Source organism: Globicephala melas, chromosome 14 (genome assembly GCF_963455315.2).
Source record: "Globicephala melas chromosome 14, mGloMel1.2, whole genome shotgun sequence".
In the NCBI taxonomy this organism is placed as follows: domain Eukaryota; kingdom Metazoa; phylum Chordata; class Mammalia; order Artiodactyla; family Delphinidae; genus Globicephala; species Globicephala melas.
In genome coordinates this window covers 22372545-22391212 of record NC_083327.1, presented here as the reverse complement: position 1 = coordinate 22391212, position 18668 = coordinate 22372545, and the positions used below count along the sequence as shown (strand labels likewise).

The window sequence follows — 18668 nt, the reverse complement described above, 5'->3', positions numbered from 1 at the left end:
AAATGTACAAACACATAGAAAGGAATAATATACAGTAACTTCAGGTTATGAGCTCTGAGGAAGTAGGAAGGGCGAAGGCATCCAGAATCCAGACAGCTGTGTCCAGAACCATTTATTTCTTAAAAATAAGTGACAAGTTTGATACACTTGTGGTAACACGTTAACATCTGTTAAATCTAGGAGGTGAGTATATGGCTCATAAATTTAAATGCATTTCTCACGTTTAAGGTATTTGGTAATTCGTGCTTAGAACAGTCTTCGCTCTGTGAATCTCTAGTTTACTTTTTTTAAAAATAAATTTATTTTATTTTTATTGTTTGGCTACGTTGGGTCTTTGTTGCTGTGCATGGGTTTTCTCTGGTTGCAGTGAGCGGGGGCTGCTCTTCGTTGCAGTGCACAGGCTTCTCATTGCAGTGGCTTCTCTTGTTGTGGAGCATGGGCTCTAGGCACGTGGGCTTCAGGAGTTGTGGCTCGCGGGCTCTAGAGCGCAGGCTCAGTAGTTGTGGCGCACGGGCTTAGTTGCTCTGCGGCATGTGGGATCTTCCCGGACCAGGGCTCGAACCCGTGTCCCCTGCATTAGCAGGCGGATTCTTAACCACTGCGCCACCGGGAAGCCCTCTAGTTTTCTTTTTAAATGTAGTATAAGCTGCTGCTTCTAAGGCAGTTCCATTAACTTATAATTTTGGAATCTTACTTCAACCTTAAATTCAACAACCAAGCATAAAATTAAAATCCACTGAGAATCTAATAAGCCATTTGCCCTAGAAAAATATCCAGGCTCGTTTTAAGCTACTGTGTACATAAACTAAGAAGCAATTACTATTAAAAAATGTTTTTTTAAGTTTTATACAGTTCTTTCCATTTATAGTTACTACGAAATATTGGCTCTATTCCCCATGGTGTATAATACATCCTTGAGCCTTACACCTGACAGTTTGTACCTCCCACTCTCCTACCCTCAACACACAAGCACATACCCCCCCACACGCACACACAGACACACACACACACACACACACACACACACACACACACACTGGTAACCACTAGTTCTCTCTGTGAATCTGAAGAAGCAATTATTTTAAAGAATTATTTGCTAACAAAATAACTGATTTCTGAAGTGCCCAAAGTATAGAAAAGCTCTTTTAAATAAACAAAATGTTTAAATTAGATTGTTCCCATTTGAATATATGTTGTATTTTCTGTGTATGTTAAAGAATGATGTCTACCAGTTATTCCCAGTGATAATTGAAAATTAGACTGGCATTTCCTATCTGTTCTAAAATATTCTTATTGTTATGGTGGCTTTTAGGATTTTTTAGTGGGTTACTTATTCTTTAATGAAATGCACCATCTAAACAGTTGTGTGCAATAGGTAAGTACGGTTAAGAGCAGACGTAGGCAAAATTTTTCTGTGAAGGGTCGGTCAGATGATAAACATACAGTCTTTGCAGGTCATAAGCTGCAACAGAGTCGCAAATACTCAGTTCTGCTCTTATAGTGTGAAAGCAGCTGTAGGTAATACAGAATGGATGGGGGAAACACATAGGTAAACGGTTGGTGCAGCTGTGTTCCTGTAAAACTTGTGGAGAAATTTGCAGAAATATGTGGATGGCCAGATTTGGCCCAAGGACCATAGTTTGCCAACTCCTGGTTCGAGAATAATAATAAGACACTTGTGTAACTACATCCCATCTTAAGAAATCACGTTGTTTGATTTTTAAATTCTGTGTTCCTTTTTTTGGTTTCATCTGTCCAGAAGAGAATCCTTTGGAAATTAAAGAGAAACCAATGGATACTGTAGAAGCAGGTCATGAAGCTGAAGACATAAACGAAGAGACTGAGGTTGACCAGAATGAAGGTCAGGGTCAGCAAGAGCCTGAGGGAGGCTCCAGTGAAGATGACCAGGAGGAGGGGGAGGAAGAGATGGACACAGGAGCTGACGACCAAGACAAGGATGTTGCCCAGCATCCTGAAGAGAATGCAGAGGAGCAGCAGCAGTCTTTGGAGGACAAGGACGCCAGTGAGGAAGGTGCAGAGAAGGACGTCCCTGCTGACCAGGGTCTCCAGCCTCAGGTATCATGGCGGGTCTGGCTTGTCTTCGATTAAAAATAATGATGATGAGAAAAAATTACCTTCTTCCCACTGGAATCTCTCTTAGGCTACTTTACCAAGCAGCTCTTTGTTTCTGTTTAAGACCTGCTTCGGCCGGTCCCCTCCCTGCAGACTCCCCTTGGTGAGGGGGGCCCCCTACCTCATCTTCTTCCTCCAGAGCAGTTAATGCTGTGTTTGATTTCCCTGCAGATGCAAGAAGAAGAAGAAGGGGAGAACTCTGACACGGAGCAGCAGGTGCCAGAGGCTACGGAGAGGAAAGAGCACGACTCCTGCGGGCAGACGGGCTTGGAGAGCGTGCAGAGCGAGTGTGCCGTGGAGCTGGCAGGGGCCGCGCCCGAGAAGGAGCAGGGGAAGGAGGTGAAGGGCCCTCTTTGCCTCGCCAGCTGCCCCTTGGGAGGGCCTCTTCTCCCTGTCCAAAACCAAGTTCTGTTTAGCAGTAATTGGGTCGTGTGTGATGTTTTTTTGTGGTTGACATCTAAAATATCATCTCCCATTCATTAAGAAAGTGGTCGTACGCCTATTTTTATATGCCTCCTGGAACAAATCCCAGAATACTTTTACACACTTTATTTAAGTGATGTGCTTAATGAGAAAAAGTTATTAGAGTGTAGCTCTCTGTGGGAGAATCAAGTTCAAATTATATTTTAGAAAGCTCCTAAGGAAAGAAGGGCTGAATTTGACACTGCATGCAGTGGTATGGCTCTAGTATCTAGTAGTGCTTCCCTTTTCCTCGCTGTTCACCAGGCTTCTAAACATTTTAATTTCAAATGGAAAGTACCTCTTCATTCCTTGACGTAGGGTGATGTGTCTTTTGTGGCCCAGTTGGGGCACTGGCAGCCTGGAAGGAGCTCTGGAAGTTGGAGGGCCTGCTACTCAGAGGTTTCTCTGGACAACTCCCTTGGCCTCTCTGCACCCCTGCTTTCTCAGCAATAATTACAATGGTTTATATTTCTCATCCCCCTTCCAAACCATTTACTGAGCACCCATTAGGTGCTGAGCATTTCATTACTTTAGCAAGTCTTCATCGTGGCCCTATAAGATAGATATTATTGTTCTTTGTATGTTCTCCATTTTATTTTTTATTTATTTTTTTTTAAATTTTTTTCGGTACGCGGGCCTCTTACTGTTGTGGCCTCCCCCGTTGCGGAGCACAGGCTTCGGACGCGCAGGCTCAGCGGCCATGGCTCACGGGACTAGCCGCTCCGCGGCATGTGGGATCTTCCCAGACCGGGGCATGAACCCACGTCCCCTGCGTCGGCAGGCGGACTCTCAACCACTGTGCCACCAGGGAAGCCCTATTTTTTTATTTTTTAAGAACACTTTTCTTTTTCTTTTATTTAGTTTTGGCTGCGTTGGGTCTTCGTTGCTGTGCACGGGCTTTCTCTAGTTGCAGCGAGTGGGGTCTACTCTTCATTGTGCATGTGCTTCTCATTGCAGTGGCTTCTCTTGTGGAGTTGTGGCACATGGGCTCAGTAGTTGTGGCTCTTGGGCTCTAGAGCGCAGGCTCACTAGTTGTGGCGCACAGGCTTAGTTGCTCCGCGGCATGTGGGATCTTCCTGGACCAGGGATGGAACCCGTGTCCCCTGCATTGGCAGGCGGATTCTTAACCACTGCGCCACCAGAGAAGTCCCTATGTTCTCCATTTTATATCTGAGTTAAATAAGCTCCAGTAAAGTTAAATGACAGTCTCCAGAGTACCCAGCTGGTTGGTGATGAAGCCTGGTTTCAAATTGAGGTCTGTCCCACCTTCAGAGTAAGCCATTACCTCCTGTAGACAAGGAACTAACGAAGGCCCGCAAGAGGGTAACAGACTCAGGTCTAGATGCTCTCATTTCTGCCCACAGGCCAAGCCTTAGTCATGGGTGAGTTCCAGAGCAGGCAGGCAGGTATGGTCACAGTTGTCCCTTGGGGTCCAAGAAGGATTGATTCCAAGACCCCCCTGGATACCCAAATCCGAGGCTGCTCAAGTCCCTTATGTAAACTGGCACAGTGCAGTGGGCCCTCCGTGTCCCCGGATATAGAGTGCCAACTGCATGTGACTGTGAGATGAGAATGGTGAGAGGAGTTGTACACAGTGCAGTCGATAACCAGATGCTTGCACAGCTTCCTCCACCTCATTCTTTGTGGCTTGGATTTCACAGGAACACGGCAGTGGAGCTGCGGATGCAAACCAGGCAGAAGGCCATGAATCCAACTTCATTGCCCGGTTGGCCTCTCAGAAAAACACCAGGAAAAACACACAGGTCTCTATCACTCTTCACCTAAACTTAGGTGAAGGCTGCATGTAAAATGATGTTCTAAATTTAATGGTTTTTAAAAAAAAAACACCAAATTCCCAGACTTTGCTGTCTCACCATGATGTCAGCCTTGGTGAGCAGACCAGGACTGTGGGGCTTTCCCAGCTGGGGCTTCTTCCCTGTGTGGGGACAGACACACACACACAGACACGCACACAAGACACAGAGACACAGACACATGCACACACACAGACACACACACACAGACACAGATGCACACATGCACGCATGCACGCACACACACACCCTTATCATGTTAAGTTCTTATTATGGAGCCTAAAAACCAGGTGTTGTGTGTTGTTGCCAAGGACTAACCAGTCTTAACTCTGTTCACTGTCCATTCTCTTTTGTGTTTTATTTTTAAATTTTTTAAAATTTAATTTGATTTATTTATTTTGGCTGCACTGCATGGCTTGCGGGATCTTATTTCCCCAACCAGTGATTGAACCCAGGCCCCAGCAGTGAAAGTGACAAGTCCTAACCACTGGACTGGCAGGGAATTCCCTCTTTTGTGTTTTAAAAATAAGGCTTTTTAAAATGGGGTATTATTCATGCATGTGATACAAAATTAGTGTATAGAAACCAATCCCCTAAAAAGCTTCCATTTTATTCCTGTCTTCAAGCCACCCAAGGGACTATCCTCAGAGCATATTGGTGCTGCCAGTCTTGTCTTCTCTCTAAGAGACTTTCTGCATATGTAGTATATGTACGGTTGTTTGTGTGTGTGCACCTCCCTGTGTGAGAGTGTTTCTTTGCCTCTTTGCCTTTGTTCCAGGTATAAAAGTATATCATAGAGATTGCTCTGTATATGTATTTAGAGATCTTCCTATTAACAGCTTCACTGAAATCCACTCTTGTCTGGTACACCTGATTAACTTAATCAGCCCCCTGAGGATAAATATTATGATTATTTTTACTCTTTTTGCCATTACAGACAAGGTTCTGATGAATTTCCTCATATTTCCCGCAGAGTTTTAAGAGGAAACCTGGGCAGGCCGACAACGAACGCTCCATGGGTGACCACAATGAGTGTGTGCACAAGAGGCTGAGGACTGTGGACACGGACAGCCACACCGAGCAGGGCCCGGCCCAGACCCGGGCAGAGGACGCGGAAGCATTTGAGCACATTAAACAGGGTAGCGAGCCCTATGACGTACAGACCTATGGTATGATTCAGGGAAGGCTTCTCCTTTGCTTACTGAGCTCTGTGAGTGCTTATGCTGTGTGCCCACCAGGTGTTCTTAAAAGTCATCTTAGGAGGGAGGGGAAATGGCTTTTTAAACTAGTTTTCTTCTAATAAGAACTGTGCAGAAATACAGTTTGTTTTTGATATAAAGATATGTGTAGCCAAGTGCAGGGTTTCAGTGTTCAGGGTTCTGGGTCTAGTGTAAGCCTTTTAAATACCTTTGGTAATGGCTGGCCGCATCCAGACGCAGCACTGATCTCAGGGATTCTGAGTAGTGGACATTCCTTCATAATCACCCGGCAATGATAGGAGCTGTGAACTTGAAATCTGTGTTTCAAGAAAGGAGAGAGGACTTCCCTGGTTGGCACAGTGGTTGAGAATCTGCCTGCCAATGCAGGGGCACGGGTTCAAGGCCTGGTCCGAGAAGATCCCACATGCCACGGAGCAACTAAGCCCGTGTGCCACAACTACTGAGCCTGCACTCTAGAGCCCGCGAGCCACAACTACTGAAGCCTGCGTGCCTAGAGCCTGTGCTCTGCAACAAGAGAAGCCACCGCAATGAGAAGCACATGCACCGTTACAAAGACTAGTCCCCGCTCACCACAGCTAGAGAAAGCCCGCACGCAGCGATGAAGACCCAACGCAGCCATAAATGAACAAACAAACAAGGAGAAAAAAGATCTCAGCATAGAAAGGGAGTAGTCAGTCGTCACTCAGTCTCCGCTTCAAGTTCTCTTGGTAACTTTTCACTGTTTCGTTCCTAATATGTAAGCTGGTGTTGATAATGTGTACTGTGAGGATGGTACAAAAAGACTGCTCTGCTGTGGATTACTCTTTTCTCCCCCTGTCCCCACTTTTAAGAAAAGTGAAGCAATACAGTGATGGCTGCCACGCATGGAGCGTTCACCTTGTGCCCAGCACCATTGTGAGCCTTTGCAGCATGATCATGGAGTTCCTCTGACAGTCTTTACCAGCTAGGATGTCTCCATTTTATAGATCAGCACACTGAGGCCAAAGATATTTAAGAACTTGTCCAAGATCACGATGCTGGGATTCCCATGCTGATCTTTCTGTGCCCTGTGTTATACTTTATCACTACAGGTTTTCCACCCATAACTTGGCAATGAGGATGATTCCATTAGCTGCTCTGAGTCACGTGCCTGGCATGTTTATTCTGGTTCAGTCTCTGGTCATAGCAATAAAAACCCAGCTAAACATCCAATCTATGGTCACATGTATAGTTACACTGTATCCTTGAAGCTTCTGGCTGGGGGGTGAGGGGGGGAGTGTTAAGCACTTACATCAGTAGGTCACAAACAAGCCAAGTACTGTGTCCAAGCCACATAACCAGTCAGGGGCAGAATCTTGGGAAGTACGAATGACCAAAAGCACACCCACTCGTGATGGCTTTGTCTGCAGAGAGCTGACCTTTTCACGTGTGTGCACTTTGTTGGCAGATGTGGCTAGCACGGAGCAGCAGCAGTCTGCAAAGGACCCCAGCAAGGCTTGGGAAGAGGAGGAGACAGAGGACGCCTCCGCGGGCACGGGGGAGCAGGAGGAGCTCTGCGCAATAGACACAGAGCAGCTGGAGTCCCAGGAAGCCAGGTCGGGGCGCACAGCTGGGCCGGGTGAGTCCTGCAGTGAGCACACCCTCCTGCCTAAGCTCTCCGACTCACAGAAGCCATTTCTCTGGTGCTGCAGTCGCGCTTGGTCACTTCTTTCCCCATCCTAACCCATGGCTTAGAGATTCATTTGCCCATAATTTCCCTGTACATGTTTCATTTGGGAGTAGGAAGGTGGAAGGTGTTACAGGACACTGTCCTTCACAGACACCCTTGAAACTTGAGCTTCAGACAAAATCCCAGCAGTCTTTATTATTTTTTTATTTTATTTATTTTTAAAATCTATTATTTATTTTTGGCTGTGTTGGGTCTTCGTTGCTGTGCACGGGCTTCCTCTAGTTGCAGCGAGCAGGGGCTACTCTTCCGTTGTGGTGTGCGGGCTTCTCACTGCAGTGGCTTCTCTTGTTGCGGAGCATGGGCTCTAGAGCGCAGGCTCAGTAGTTGTGGCGCATGGGCTTAGTTGCTCCGCGGCATGTGGGGTCTTCCCAGACCAGGGCTTGAACCCGTGTCCCCTGCATTGGCAGGCCGATTCTTAACCACTGCCCCACCAGCAAAGCCCAACCCAGAAGTCCTTTTTAAATATGTAGAAGAAAACAGAATAGTACACATGCTCCAGTATGACCAGAAGATATATTCTTTTTTTTTCTTTCTTATTTGGTTGCACTGGGTCTTAGTTGCGGCTCACTGCCTCCTTAGTTGTGGCACACATCTGGGATCGAGTTCCTTGACCAGGGATCGAACCTGGGCCCCCTGCATTAGGAACGCAGAGTCTTATCCACTGTGCCACCAAGGAAGTCCCCCAGAAGATATATTCTTGATTATTAGAGAAACAGTATTTTTAATTATATGAAAATATACTATATTTAAACATTTTATTTAAAGAAATGTTTAAAGAAATAGAATAGGGGAAATGCATGTGAGAAGGTAACAAAACTTCTTACATACAGTTCCATTTCATAGCTGACCAAGTGCTATTACAAGGCTGTTTTGTTTTTTAAATTCAACACATGAAAAAATAGCTTTATCAGCAGTGGTATAAGTGCAAATTCAAAAGAACTTGCTAAATTCAAAAACTTTTCCTTCTGCTTCCGTCTTCTCAGGGGCGTTAGAACTGCTGACTGCCTGGCTGTTACAGGACAGTGGGAAAGGCATAGGTCTGTGTTTAGACCTTTCTAGATTCAAATCCAGACTTTCTCTTACTTTATAGGTTGAGGCAAATTTGTCTTCTTTGTCTCAGCTTCCTCATCTATAAAATGGAGCTATGATGTTATTTTAGTTTTTGGTTCTGTCAAAGTTCTGCATGCACATAGTTTATTTATTTATTTGCATGAACATAGTTTAATGGATCACACGGTTCTGTGAGGCTTGTCAGGGTAAAACAGTCTCCCCCCACTTCTGCCTCCCAGAACAGCCGCCTTCCATATCAGGGTGGGAAGAGGGGGAAGTTAAGGGAGTGAGAATTGGCAGACTGTGTCAGAGAGAAAGGACACGTGGAGCCGAGGTGTTAATGTGCTGGGGAGTGAATGAGTGAAGTCTGAGTAATTGTTAGGATTGACACGTGACTGTGAAGGTTGAGTCTTCATGTTGACATTATGGTGTGAGAACAGGCTTTGAAGAGATGGAGATGGAGACCCAAACTGTTAACACAGAGGAAGACCAAGACCCCAGGACAGACACATCCCACAGGGAGACAGAGAATGAGAAACCAGAGAGAAGCCAAGATTCGACCATTCATACAGCCCATCAGTTCCTTGTGGACACGATTTTCCAGGTACTAAAACTTTCACAAATTACTACTTCAATAAGTTGACAAAACATAATTATAAGTTGCTTTTAAACAACTTAAGACATGTTTGTCTTAAGAACTTTATGTAGCATCTGGTTGTTTTGGGGTATCATATCCTTATCAGTCTTTTAAGGAGTACTGTTGGTACGACGTGTTCTCTGAGCAGATAACACTTCTAACAGTTAATCCCAGGGTCACCGTGGGTGGTCGGTGTCCTGACCTGGCCACGATGGTGGGTCTTGTCCTTGGACCTCTGGCTCTCACATCTACTCCTCTCATATCCACCAGCCTTGTGTGAGGAGCCTGCAGGACAGTTAAGTTTATGTTGGTTAAGTAGTAAGAATCGTAAAAATCGTTGACTTAATGCCTGCATTTAGGAAGAGCCTAAATTAACTGAGTTGTTGTCCCTAATTCTTTGACTTAATTATAGTCTAGATTAATTAAAGAATATTTTCATTATTGATATCTTCCTGGGTATTTTGTTTTACTGGGATGGATTTATTAAATGTTAATATTTCCTTTATTCATTTTGCCTCTATATAATGAGAAGGAGAAGAATGGTTGTCTGGTGTCTTAATTGTGCCATTAAATTTGCTCAAGTTTTGCATCTCAGGGGGAGTTCGTACTGCAGGGAATAAGGCAACCAGGTATAGTGAGTTGGTGATTCCAACCTGGGTCTCCTCTATCCGTGGCTTTTCCCTTTTAGCCCTTCTTAAAAGATGTCAATGAACTAAGACAGGAGCTGGAGAGACAGCTGGAAACATGGCAGCCACACGAATCTGGAAACCCAGAAGAAGTAAGTCACTGGTGTTTTTATAAAATATCCTGACTTTTGTTTTTTAAGGTACAGGAAACTTAATAGATTCTTAACTCCAATTACCTTGGTCAAAGCGACCGAGTATATGGAGAATATAATTATAATTCTGAAACCTACATCTATCCATTGTTTTCTGCCTGGTTTGCCACTAGATCTGTAGCTTAATTAAAACAGAGAGAAACTGGTGTGTTTAATTCTTTAACTTCCACTGCTCAATCTGTAATGGATGTAATAGATGTGACAGTGGTTGAAACATGGGGCAAAAGTCTATACTGTGTCACTCTCTGAATAGGCCACCTGGAACATTGCCAGCTGATATTATATGGCAGTGTAGATAAACCAGATGTCTCCTTTTCAATGACCTTGCATCCTAAATTTACTAATATTTACTAAATACACATTTTAGTTTTGTATCTCTTATCATTATTCTCACCACATGTATTGACTGCTCTGCCATAATTGGCAAAAAAAAAAACTAACCATGGAGCTTTGTATTCAGGAAATAAGCACACTGCTGAGTGTTACTTGAGAGGTTTGCACTCGTCACTTTTGTTTTTGAAACATGCGCCTGAGAGACCATGATTAAGTGGCTGGATCTCCTGGCACCAAAATTACCCATCATGGCCCCCTCTCCACGTGAAGGGTGCACATTATATACTCCTCATAGGTGATGTGAATAAGGCATTGATTTGGTCATGAATTCCAGTATTTTATTACCTTATTTTCTCATTGGAACTACGAGTTGTGGCTTTGGTGGAAGAGGAGACATTTTATTTATTTATTTATTATTTTTAATTATTTTCTTTTTAAATTTTATTTATTTTTGGCTGCATTGGGTCTTCGTTGCTGGGTATGGGCTTTCTCTAGTTGCAGCAAGCAGGGGCTACTCTTTGTTGCAGTGCACTGGCTTCTCATTGTGGTGGCTTCTCTTGTTGCAGAGCACAGGCTGTAGGTGTGCGGGCTTCAGTAGTTGTGGCTCTCGGGCTCTAGAGTGCAGGCTCAGTAGCTGTGGTGCACGGGCTTAGTTGCTCCGTGGCATGTGGGATCTTCCCGGACCAGGGCTCGAACCCGTGTCCCCAGCACTGGCAGGCGGACTCTTAACCACTGTGCCACCAGGGAAGCCCAGGAGGAGACATTTTAAACCAGGTGAATCAGATAGCAGTTTGACAAGAGAAGCAGGTTGTTTTCTACTGCTTTGTTTCAGGCCTTCATCTTGCTGTAATGACTTTGGTTGGCTCCAGCCTACTAAGGGTAACTTACATGTTGTTGCTGTTGTCACAGGAGAAGGCAGCAGTGGAGATGTGGCAGAGTTACCTGGTCTTAACTGCACCTCTTTCACAACAGCTGTGTGAACAGCTTCGTCTCATATTAGAGCCTACCCAGGCTGCCAAGCTGAAGTAAGTCTTCTCCATTGGATGCACTCATGGTACCCTGGAAAGATGGCAGTGCCACCTTTTCTGCTGAGCTTATTAGCACGTAACAGCTATGGTGTTGGCGTCTAGGTTGCCACTTGTGCTGCACAGGCTCTAGTATGGCGTTCCTTACCTTGTTGCCATTTTATCATCTCTACCACAGAAGTTTCTGTGAAGTTCAGTATGAATGCACTTTCTGTGACTAGTTAGTTAATACCTGATGGGAGAATTGGCTGAGCCTTTGGGTGTGTGTGCTGCTCACCCTCTACATGTTGGATCACTCAATTGCTGCATGCGTCACTCACCTAGATCTTTCCAAAGATGTGTCCAGAAGCGTGGTTTCAGAACACAAAAGAGAATCCAAGACTTAATATTCAATGCAAACATTTTTTTTCTTTTTAAAAAGTATTTTAAATTTTCTAAAAGGACCTAATTATTCTTGCCACATACATATCCAGTGTGTCTGCTGCTGATCAAGAAGATCCCAGCCCTTAATAATCTCAATGGACAGTAACACTTCATTGTGCCAGGTTACTGGTTATTTGGTATCACTGGTTATAAGTTATTGTTACTGTGATTTTATCCTTAATCTTGCTCCTGTTTGGTTAAATTTAACAGAGGAGATTATCGAACTGGGAAGCGACTGAACATGCGGAAGGTCATTCCATACATTGCCAGTCAGTTTCGGAAAGACAAGATTTGGCTTCGAAGGACCAAGCCCAGTAAACGGCAGTATCAGATTTGCCTGGCTGTCGATGACTCCTCTAGCATGGTAGACAACCATACCAAACAGGTGAGGAGGAGAAGCGTAGTGGCAGTTTGATGGGCCACCTGAATGTTTTAAATATGTTCTGGCTAAAAAACACTTTGAAATACCAGTTAGTTTGTTCTGAGAATATGAGACCATATTTGAGGAGATATAAGATTTAAAAAGTTCAAAGGGGCAATTTCAGGATGTCTCAAAAAATTTTGGTGTCTTACTGCTGTAGGTCGTTTAGATTGTTGTGTTTCTTAGCATGGCCATGCTATTGTCTAGTTGCAGAGTAAGTAAATTTGTCAGTGTTTACTTTCCACTGAATGAATGTACTATATTCTTTTAAGACCATGCACAACGTAATATCTGAATATCCCTGATTTTTTTTTTTTTTTTTTTTTGTGGCGGTACGCGGGCCTCTCACTGTTGTGGCCTCTCCTGTTGCGGAGCACAGGCTCAGCGGCCGTGGCTCACGGGCCCAGCTGCTCCGCGGCATGTGGGATCTTCCCGGACCGGGGCAGGAACCCGTGTTCCCTGCATCGGCAGGTGGACTCTCAACCACTGCGCCACCAGGGAAGCCCTGAATATCCCTGATTTTTTAAGATGTCTTCAGTACACGTTTCTTTACGTCTGTGTAGAGTTAGTGTTCTATCAGTAGTAACAAGGCTTAGGAGCCTGGGTGGAGTTATGACCCCCCCACTCCCCCCGCTGTCAGGGATGTGGAGAGTGGGGGGGTCTTCGCAGTGATGCTGTTGCCCAGCACAAGTCAGCGAGCAGCCTGAAGGCTGTGCACAAGCTCTGCTGGAAAAAGTGTAACCTCTGCACCTGTGTTCAGGTCTCAACTCCCCACTTAGCACCGCATGACTTTGGGCAGTTCATTTTGTGAGTTTTACCTTCTGAAAAAATGATTATAACAATACTTACTCAAGCTCAGAGCTGTTATGAGACTAAGTGAAGTCATGTATGCAGAGCACTCAGTTTAGTGCCTGGCACTTGATGCATGTTCAACAGATGTTAGTTGCTACAAGTGTCGTCATCTTTTTAACTGAATTTAAATTCTGAAACTATACTGTCATTTATGCATAGTTTAGAATAAATTGGTTTTAAAAATCTTTTACCCGTGAGAGATTACTTTATAGTGAATAAAGGGGGAAGAAACCTTAAAAATTTATGGACCAAATTTCTCAAGATCGCTTTTACTGAATGATGTCTAGAGCAGACCTTTCCTACTAGTATAAAGGATATTGGGTTTCAGCGCTTGTGCTGTTAGCCAGGGCCTAAGCCACCAAAGCCTCTGAGTTGGTTGTGAATAGCCATATTGATGTTGTTCCCCTGTGTGCCATAACAAAAAAGGAGTGTTTTCTGTGGGAATCTTGGTATAAAAAAGGTTGAAAGGCATTGGTGTAGAGGATATTCCGATTTCTTCAACCCTTCACTTTCTGTTTCACAGCTTGCCTTTGAATCTCTGGCTGTGATTGGAAATGCTCTAACCTTTCTGGAAGTGGGTCAGATTGCGGTGTGCAGGTAAGAGTGCCTTTTAATCCCATTGGGAAAACCAGCCTTTTTCTGCATGACAAAAAATAACTCCCATTGTATTTGGGTTTTCTCCCCCAAGTTTTGGAGAGTCCGTAAAGCTGTTACACCCATTCCACGAACAGTTCAGTGATTACTCAGGGTCCCAGATTCTGCGGCTCTGCAAATTCCAACAAAAGAAAACCAAGATTGCTCAGGTATGCTGATGACTTCAGATGTCTTCTGCAGTTATTTTATGGTATAGGAGAGACATAATTTTTAGAACTCCCTCCTCCCCAGTATGGTAAAATTTACAAAAGAGAATAGTCCTGAGTCTCAGCCGGTGTACCACTGGAGGAGAATCTCCCTTGGCATCCATTATTAAATAGCATGTGATCTCTCTTTCTCAGTTTTTCAAAGATCATTTGACTTTGCATCATTGATTTTCTGGCTCCCTATTTTGAGAGGTTTGGAACATTTTGGAAAAATGAACCACCTCCCAGTACCCTTATCAAGTGGGTCAAGGCCAATTTCTCTCTACCATTTAGCCTAGAGAAGATGATGTGAAATAAAGCCAGTGCTTGCTCGGGATGGCGTACGTTCTAAACACAGCATATGGGGTAACAATTCTGTCCTCCTGGTTCCTGCCATAATTTAGCCTCCTTCACGTTACACTGGATATTTTATGTTTTCTTGCCTTCTTTTTTTTGCTCAGCTGTTTTCCTTTCTTGAAAGAAGACAGCTCTTTGGTTCATTTGGGGGTTACTGACTTCTTGTTCCCCAGAGGAAGTGTTTCTTTTCCTTTGGGGTTTCTCGTAGAACACTAGTGGGGTATATGCCAGGGACACAGGTCTTGTCTGTGCTTGAGAATGCCAGCACCCAACGTAAATGCCAAGTGCAAGGATTGTCAGTCCTTTACGGATGGATGGAAGGGACAGTTTGCTTGCTATAGATTTGAGATGGTTATCTGATAATCACTTAAGTGCCAGCAGTAATTTCAGTCTCTGTGATAGTGGGAAGAGAGCTTAGTTTTCTAATTGTCTATTTCTGGTTTAGTTTCTAGAGTCTGCAGCCAACATGTTTGCAGCCGCTCAGCAGCTCTCACAAAACATCAGTCCAGGTGAGCTGCGTTCTTTGGTCTTTGCTAATAACACACTTTTCTTTTCTCGTACTGTTTGCAAGTTGCTTTTCATCTCAGTGTACCTATCACCATCTTTTAAAGTGTAAGCTCTATAGGAAAACACATAAACAGGGGATGATGCAGAGGTATTAAACATTCATGGAATTTTTTACTCACCTGTTCATTCATTCAGAAATTTTTATTGAACCCATACTCAAGAGGCTTATAATCAAAGGAGAAGGTAGACACCAACTAGTTTGTAATTAACTAGTATATATTTGATAGATTTGAGTTCAATTGTGAATGAAAGGAGTAAGGGTGTGTGGAATTAAATGTAAAGAGTATTCTTCAATATTTTAATAACAAAGGAAAATGGAGAAGGACATAATTCAGAATCCAGCTAATCCATCCATGATTGATTTGGAGCTTTTGCAGCACACCAGTTCTTTAGCCTTCCCCTGAATCCTCAATTCTGATTGTACCATGGGAAAACTTCCCTTTGAAGCAGGTCATTCACGCCTCTCAACACTTGCTAACCTTCCCTGACAGAAGACAGCCTGCCTTTAAGCACAACAGTCTTTCACTGGAAAATATGCTAAAAATATAATATGCTAAAAATTTTAATACATTTTTATTCACTGGTCATGTTAGTGGTCCCTTCTATTTAAGTTTTTGTTTAAATTTCTATTTAAGTTTTTTTTCAAGAAAAAAACAATTTAGGTACAAGAAATTGACAGAAATCTGAAGCTAATAGACAATGACTGAAAGTTGGAAGGTACAGTTCTAGGTTTCTGATCTGGGCACTTTCTTCTAATGGTCTACTCAGGACTGCTCTTTTTATACTTCATATCCATAAACATATGTTTTAATTCTCACATGTTGCTGTACAATGAAGTTGATCTAAATGTGACATTCCCCAAGGCACTACTGGGAAATTGTTTTATTGACAGAAGTTTTGTATGTCTTTGTGCAGCCTTGTCTGTGACTCACACGTTCAAAGTAATAGATCTAATTGGAGGCCGCCTTTATTTGTGCCCAGAATTCACCAGTTTCAGAGAACTGCTTGGTTTTGATAGCACAGAGAAAGCCTGCACTAATTTGTCTTACGGTCCGCAGTTTACTTATTTTTGGCTGCGTTGGTCTTCATTGCTGCGCGCAGGCTTTCTGTAGTTGCGGCGAGCAGGGGCTACTCTTCCTTGTGGTGCGCAGGTTTCTCATTGCAATGGCTTCTCTTGTTGCAGAGCATGGGCTCTAGGCGTGCAGGCTCTAGAGCGCAGGCTCAGTAGTTGTGGCACACGGGCTTAGTTGCTCTGCGGCAGATCTTCCTGGACCAGGGCTCGAACCTGTGTCCCCTGCATTGGCAGGCGGATTCTTAACCCCTGCGCCACCAGGGAAGTCCCTGTATGTAGTTTGAGTTGTCGTTTGAGTTGAGTTGTTCCTCTGCTGTTATGTTCTACTACAGAAACTGCACAGCTCCTCCTGGTGGTCTCTGATGGACGCGGCCTTTTCTTTGAGGGCAAAGACAGAGTCCTAGCAGCAGTTCAGGCCGCCCGGAATGCTAACATCTTTGTCATTTTTGTTGTGTTGGACAATCCCAGTTCACGGGTGAGTGATTACTTACTAAAAGCCACTTTTCTGGGGATTCCCTTCAAGTTGTTCTATCTGAAGAATGGCCTGGGTCTCACAGTCATACCGAGAACTCCTATAACATTCATGGCATCCTGAAGGGCACCGTTCTAGGCATTTTATAATTATTTTCTCATATAACCGAGCAGTAACTCAGTGATGTAGGGATGGTTATTCCCACTCTACAGTGAAGGACAGAAGCACAGAGGTTGTAGGTAATGACAAGGAAGCCAGTATTCAGACTGACTCAGTCTGTCCTCTTAACCACTTTGTGCTAACTAGTACTCTGGTGGGTCATCTCCCTCTGCACAGCGTCGCTGCAGGTATCGCAGCCTCGATGATGGGCCCTGTCCGTTGGAAACATAGACCAACCTTTCCAAGTACTTGGATCTCAGCAGTGCCCTCCTCAAAGGAGGAGGCATCAGTCACTACATGAAAGATGTCCACGGGGTGGTCTGTTCCCGGGGAAGTACTGTCTCTGCAGGTCACATTGAGGCCTGGATAGCAAGCTGAAAATTTAATGTGAATTATTCCAAGTAGAGAATAGGAAATACCATTGTAGGGAAATCAGGTTTGCTTATCTACCCCTTTCCTTCCCTTTTAGTGGCCATTCTCCTGGAAGGGGTGCTCAGAAAGAGATCTGCTGCCTCCTTATTAAGAGTTCTGTTTTACTTAGTGATAAGAGCTATTTTTATAAGCAGGAATTAGACATGTGAGACCTAAAAATTGTCTGCAAAGGAGATCATAAAAGAGCTAGCCAAGGACACTGATTTAGTTTTATTTCTAAATGTTTTTTTTTTTTTGCCAGGATTCTATCTTGGACATCAAGGTACCAATATTTAAAGGGCCTGGAGAGATGCCTGAAATCCGATCCTACATGGAAGAGTTCCCATTCCCGTTCTATATAATCCTACGCGATGTGAACGCACTTCCCGAGACGCTCAGCGATGCTCTCAGGCAGTGGTTTGAGCTGGTGACAGCCTCTGACCACCCGTAGAACAGAAGGAACACAGTCCTAAGTGAGACTTTGCGGTCAGAATGTCACACTGCTTGCCGGGTGCTCCCCTTTGGACAACTGTTTCTGAACTCCCAGCTCAAAAATGGTATTTAATCTTAGATTTGATTTATAAACGTTCACCCAACAGCTACAAAAAATTTTATTGCAACATTTTACAACACGATTTCAGAGCCTAGAGAAAACTCATGCTCCCTGCTGTGCCTGGGCGCCAGTGCTTGTAATAAACTTGGGGTGAAGGAACAGCAGCAGCAGGTGTCTGGGCTCGTACCTGGGGTGGGGGGTGGCGCTGCCCTTTGGGCTCGTCTCAGAAGTCCTGGCCCAAGAGGAGGCTGCACCCCACCCTTGGTGCCCAGCTGCCTGCCTTCCCTCCCAGGGACCCTGGACACCTCCATGAGGAGATGCTGCTGGAAGCATGGGACTGTGCCAGGCCTCTGGGCAAAGGACTAAAGGGAACTTCCCTTTTGACCCTGCGCTAATAAGGCTTGGCCTTGCGAAGCCCACAGTGTGTACCCGAAAGCTGTCAAGTGGCTAAGGCAGCTGCGGGTTTTTTTTTAGAGAGTCTGTGTTTTTTTTTTACTGTGCTTCTTATGAAAGGAACTAACTTCTCTACGAGGGGAGGACGCTTGTGGTATGTGTGTTTTTTTAATAAAACAGACATCATGGGAGCCCAAATCATCAGAAAATGACCCTTGGGCCATGTATGAACGAAAGGGCTTTTCAGTGTCCTCCCCTTCACCTTTGCTGCTTCGGGAGACTATGCAATGATGGAAGGATGATTTTTCCTTTATTTCATTCTCTCTGTGCCATAGTTCTGCTGTTGTAGTAATTTATTTCTTTAGTTCATTTTTTCTTAACAGTTAAGAGGAAGAATCATTCCTCACACTGATTTCAAGTTGAACTGAGCCTGTCTTAGGCTGGAAAAGAAGTGCTGTATCAGAAGAACTAAGCAGCCACATCTTTTTTTCCAGTCAAAAATCCATCAACAATAGTTTTTAGGCAGTTTTTACTTGGCCAAAAAGCAGTGCTTGAATACTTAACTGTGTGCTGTGTTCTCGTTAAGCTCTGTCAGATGTTCTTTCGTAGACAACATGCCATGACGTAATCATCTATCTCCGTGTCTGTTATCAAGTTACACTGTGAAGTGTGCCACCCTTTTGAGGTGGTCCTCAAAGACAGTTTGCTTGTTGTTTAACCAGGTGTCCTAAAGCATGTACCTGAGGTTATATCATTTTTTATTCTAAAAAGCTATGCAGCTTATATTCTGAAAATTATTAAAAAATATACCACTGTTGATGTAACTTGTGCTGCTCCAAGATGAAATCTGAGTGTAAGAGATGTATCACTGGCCAAAGCAGGAAGTTTAATCTTCCAGCAGGGAGGGAAGACACCAACATTATGACTGT

The 18668-nt window shown here is 44.1% G+C and overlaps 2 protein-coding genes across 19 annotated transcripts in view; one reads left to right on the top strand and one right to left on the bottom strand.

Moving 5' to 3' along the window:
* Positions 1-18556, top strand: part of MDN1 (midasin AAA ATPase 1) — a 154942-nt gene extending 136386 nt beyond the window's left edge. Inside the window, exons 89-102 of the mRNA XM_030859499.2 lie at positions 1760-2076; positions 2305-2472; positions 4257-4358; positions 5383-5578; positions 7056-7226; positions 8828-8991; positions 9713-9802; positions 11105-11220; positions 11854-12028; positions 13440-13513; positions 13605-13719; positions 14558-14621; positions 16084-16226; positions 17056-18556. Of these exons, the coding sequence (XP_030715359.2) occupies positions 1760-2076; positions 2305-2472; positions 4257-4358; positions 5383-5578; positions 7056-7226; positions 8828-8991; positions 9713-9802; positions 11105-11220; positions 11854-12028; positions 13440-13513; positions 13605-13719; positions 14558-14621; positions 16084-16226; positions 17056-17244 (2084 nt within the window). The 3' untranslated portion in view covers positions 17245-18556. The remainder of the gene's footprint in view (positions 1-1759; positions 2077-2304; positions 2473-4256; positions 4359-5382; positions 5579-7055; positions 7227-8827; positions 8992-9712; positions 9803-11104; positions 11221-11853; positions 12029-13439; positions 13514-13604; positions 13720-14557; positions 14622-16083; positions 16227-17055) is intronic.
* ANKRD6 (ankyrin repeat domain 6) overlaps positions 1-18668 on the bottom strand; it is a 260264-nt gene that overhangs the window by 43674 nt on the left and 197922 nt on the right. The window contains exons 19-22 of one of the 18 annotated variants that reach the window (XM_060283458.2): positions 16620-16756; positions 9227-9309; positions 2894-4272; positions 10-2090 (exon numbers count right to left, since the gene is read on the bottom strand). The exons of 3 other annotated variants lie outside the window; for them this stretch is intronic. The gene's annotated coding sequence lies outside the window, so the exon portion shown is untranslated. Of the gene's footprint in view, positions 1-9; positions 2091-2254; positions 2525-2893; positions 4273-7071; positions 7971-8039; positions 9310-12445; positions 16757-18668 lie in introns of those variants that run through there. 14 more of the 18 variants (XM_060283459.2, XM_060283457.2, XM_060283464.2 and 11 more) reach the window with 14 other exon arrangements.